Source organism: Otolemur garnettii, unplaced genomic scaffold (genome assembly GCF_000181295.1).
Source record: "Otolemur garnettii isolate 467f Iridium unplaced genomic scaffold, OtoGar3 scaffold00105, whole genome shotgun sequence".
Taxonomy (NCBI): Eukaryota; Metazoa; Chordata; class Mammalia; order Primates; family Galagidae; genus Otolemur; species Otolemur garnettii.
Window position 1 is genome coordinate 3348301 of NW_003852500.1, and position 2148 is coordinate 3350448.

At 49.7% G+C, this 2148-nt stretch overlaps 1 protein-coding gene across 1 annotated transcript in view; it reads left to right on the top strand.

Moving 5' to 3' along the window:
* IFI30 (IFI30, lysosomal thiol reductase) overlaps nt 1-1290 on the top strand; it is a 14768-nt gene extending 13478 nt beyond the window's left edge. Inside the window, exons 8-9 of the mRNA XM_023517163.1 lie at nt 311-403; nt 1219-1290. Coding sequence (XP_023372931.1) covers nt 311-403; nt 1219-1290 — 165 coding nt within the window. The remainder of the gene's footprint in view (nt 1-310; nt 404-1218) is intronic.
* The last annotated feature ends 858 nt before the right edge of the window (nt 1291-2148 follow it).

Consider the following 2148-nt stretch of genomic DNA (forward strand, 5'->3'; position numbering starts at 1 on the left):
CAGCCCTCTGGCCAGCAGTCACTCAATGGGAAATAGGAATTCGAGTGCCAGCATGAAAGAGGAGTGCAAGCTTAATGAGGTGGAGGTGAGCAGCTCTGGGAGCCCAGGCGAGCGTGTGCAGAGTTTGGGGAAACTGCCTGTTGTGTGGAAGGTGAATGCAAGGCTCCCAGCCCTGTCCTATGCCTCATGTCCCTCCATTTAATCATGTCTTCATTTACTGCATTCTTAGTGAGCAACTTCAGTTAATCCCAGAGGGTGCTGGGGTGTTCTGTGCCCCCTCACTCCCCTGCCTGTTCCCCTTTGTCTCCAGGCCTGCATATTGGACACGCTGGAGGCACAGGCAGCCTTCTTGACTGTTGTCTGCATGGAGAAGTTGAATGACATGGAAAAAAGTCTCAAACCTGTGAGTGATGCCCTCACTTGGCATGAGGAGGCAAGGTGGACTTTCCTGTACTTAGACAGACCCAAGTTCAAGTCCTGGCCCTAACCAGCCCTGTCTGTATTGCCCCAGGGAAACAGCCTCCCTTCTGGAAGCCTCAACTCTGACTCAGGGGAACCCAGGTCTCTTGAAGACATGAGTGGATCTGGGAAGACTTCTTGGAAGAGGTCTCTGAGCTGGGCATGGAAAGATGACCAGGAATGTGCAGGAACACAGATGATACAGTATGGGTATGATATGACAGGCCTCGCCTACTGGTCTGGGAGACTGTGAAAAATAACTCCCAAAGGAGTGACTCATCTGTCACAATCATTTATTCATTCATCAAACATGGGTACCCAAAAGGCCTCACTGAGTAATACCCCCAACCCTGCTGGGTGAAAGTGGGGCTAGAGGAGTCCAGAGGGAAGGACACTGAGAAGACATTGTGGAAGGAGGTGGAAGGGTGTTTCCAACAAAGGGATCTATTAAGTACAGAGGCTCTAAAGAAAGTGAAGTTCAGAGACTGCAGGCCTGATTTGCAGGGGACAGCAAGAGGATTGGGAGGCAGGAATAGCCTGAGCCCCTGACTAGGGTGGAGGCTCCACTCAGGCAAACATTGAGCTCCTGCCATTTATTGGCATTGTTGCATGCTGTGCAGCCAACTGCCTCCTCTTCCCAATGAGGAAATAGGCTGGGTTCAGAGCTGCTGGGGATGTTGCCGGGAGGACAACAGGGAGGAAGCTGAAGCAACTCTCTGAACCCCCCTCCACTCAATGTCTAGAGCTCTGTGCCCCAAGGTGTCATCAGATACCGTCATGGAGTGTGCAGTGGAGGACTGCATCATGCAGCTCATGCACACCAATGCTTAGCTGACAGATACTCTGCAGCCACCTCATATGTTAGTGGCCTGGGTCATTGTCCATGGGGTAAAAATCCTTACAACCTTCAGCTTGAACCTGGGATAGGACCAGAGTGGTGGATGTGCCCACTAATCTGGGAGGCGGGAGGCATAGGCCACTAGGACTGGGGTCAACATTTGTGAGTTGAAGGAGGTGGGATTATGTAACTTCCTATCTTGCTTTGTCTAGAAATTTCTGTAAGACTGTAGCCTGGCCATCATCTGCCCATAAGTAAGCTGGGCAGGAAGCGGAGAGATTCAGCAGGCAAGGGTGTGGGGTCTCCCTCCAGGACTCTAACTTCATGGCTTCCCCTGCAAGGTAAAAAGCCAGATGGCTGCCACTCCACAGCCTGCTACTGTGATTCTGGTTGAAATATAGCTGTTACTCTAGGAGGCAGCGGCTGGAAGAGTGAGAGCCCAGCTCCTATTGATCCCCAGTCCTCAGCATCTGTGTAACTTTAATGCAATTCTATGACACTCAGATGGAAAATTCTGCCGCATGATCAAGAATTTTACCCCACTGAGAATGATATTAAAATATAACATTGGACAAACCCTTTGGGGTTTGATTCATTTAACATGCCAGCAATTCAACACAATCAATATGCCAAAGGGGCATATTTGGGGGTGGCATGCCCTGAATTCCTTCATTTCGCCCATTGGAAACTTCCCTGGGAAGTTCATATAGTCAAAGCTGAATGGGTGATCATGGAGATAAATTCATGGCAGAAGTTGTGAGGTAAGAGATCTATAAAATGGGAAGAAAAACATAGATTGGAACAAGCATTAAAAAATGAATCTGGCTCGGCGCCTATAGCTCAACCGGCTA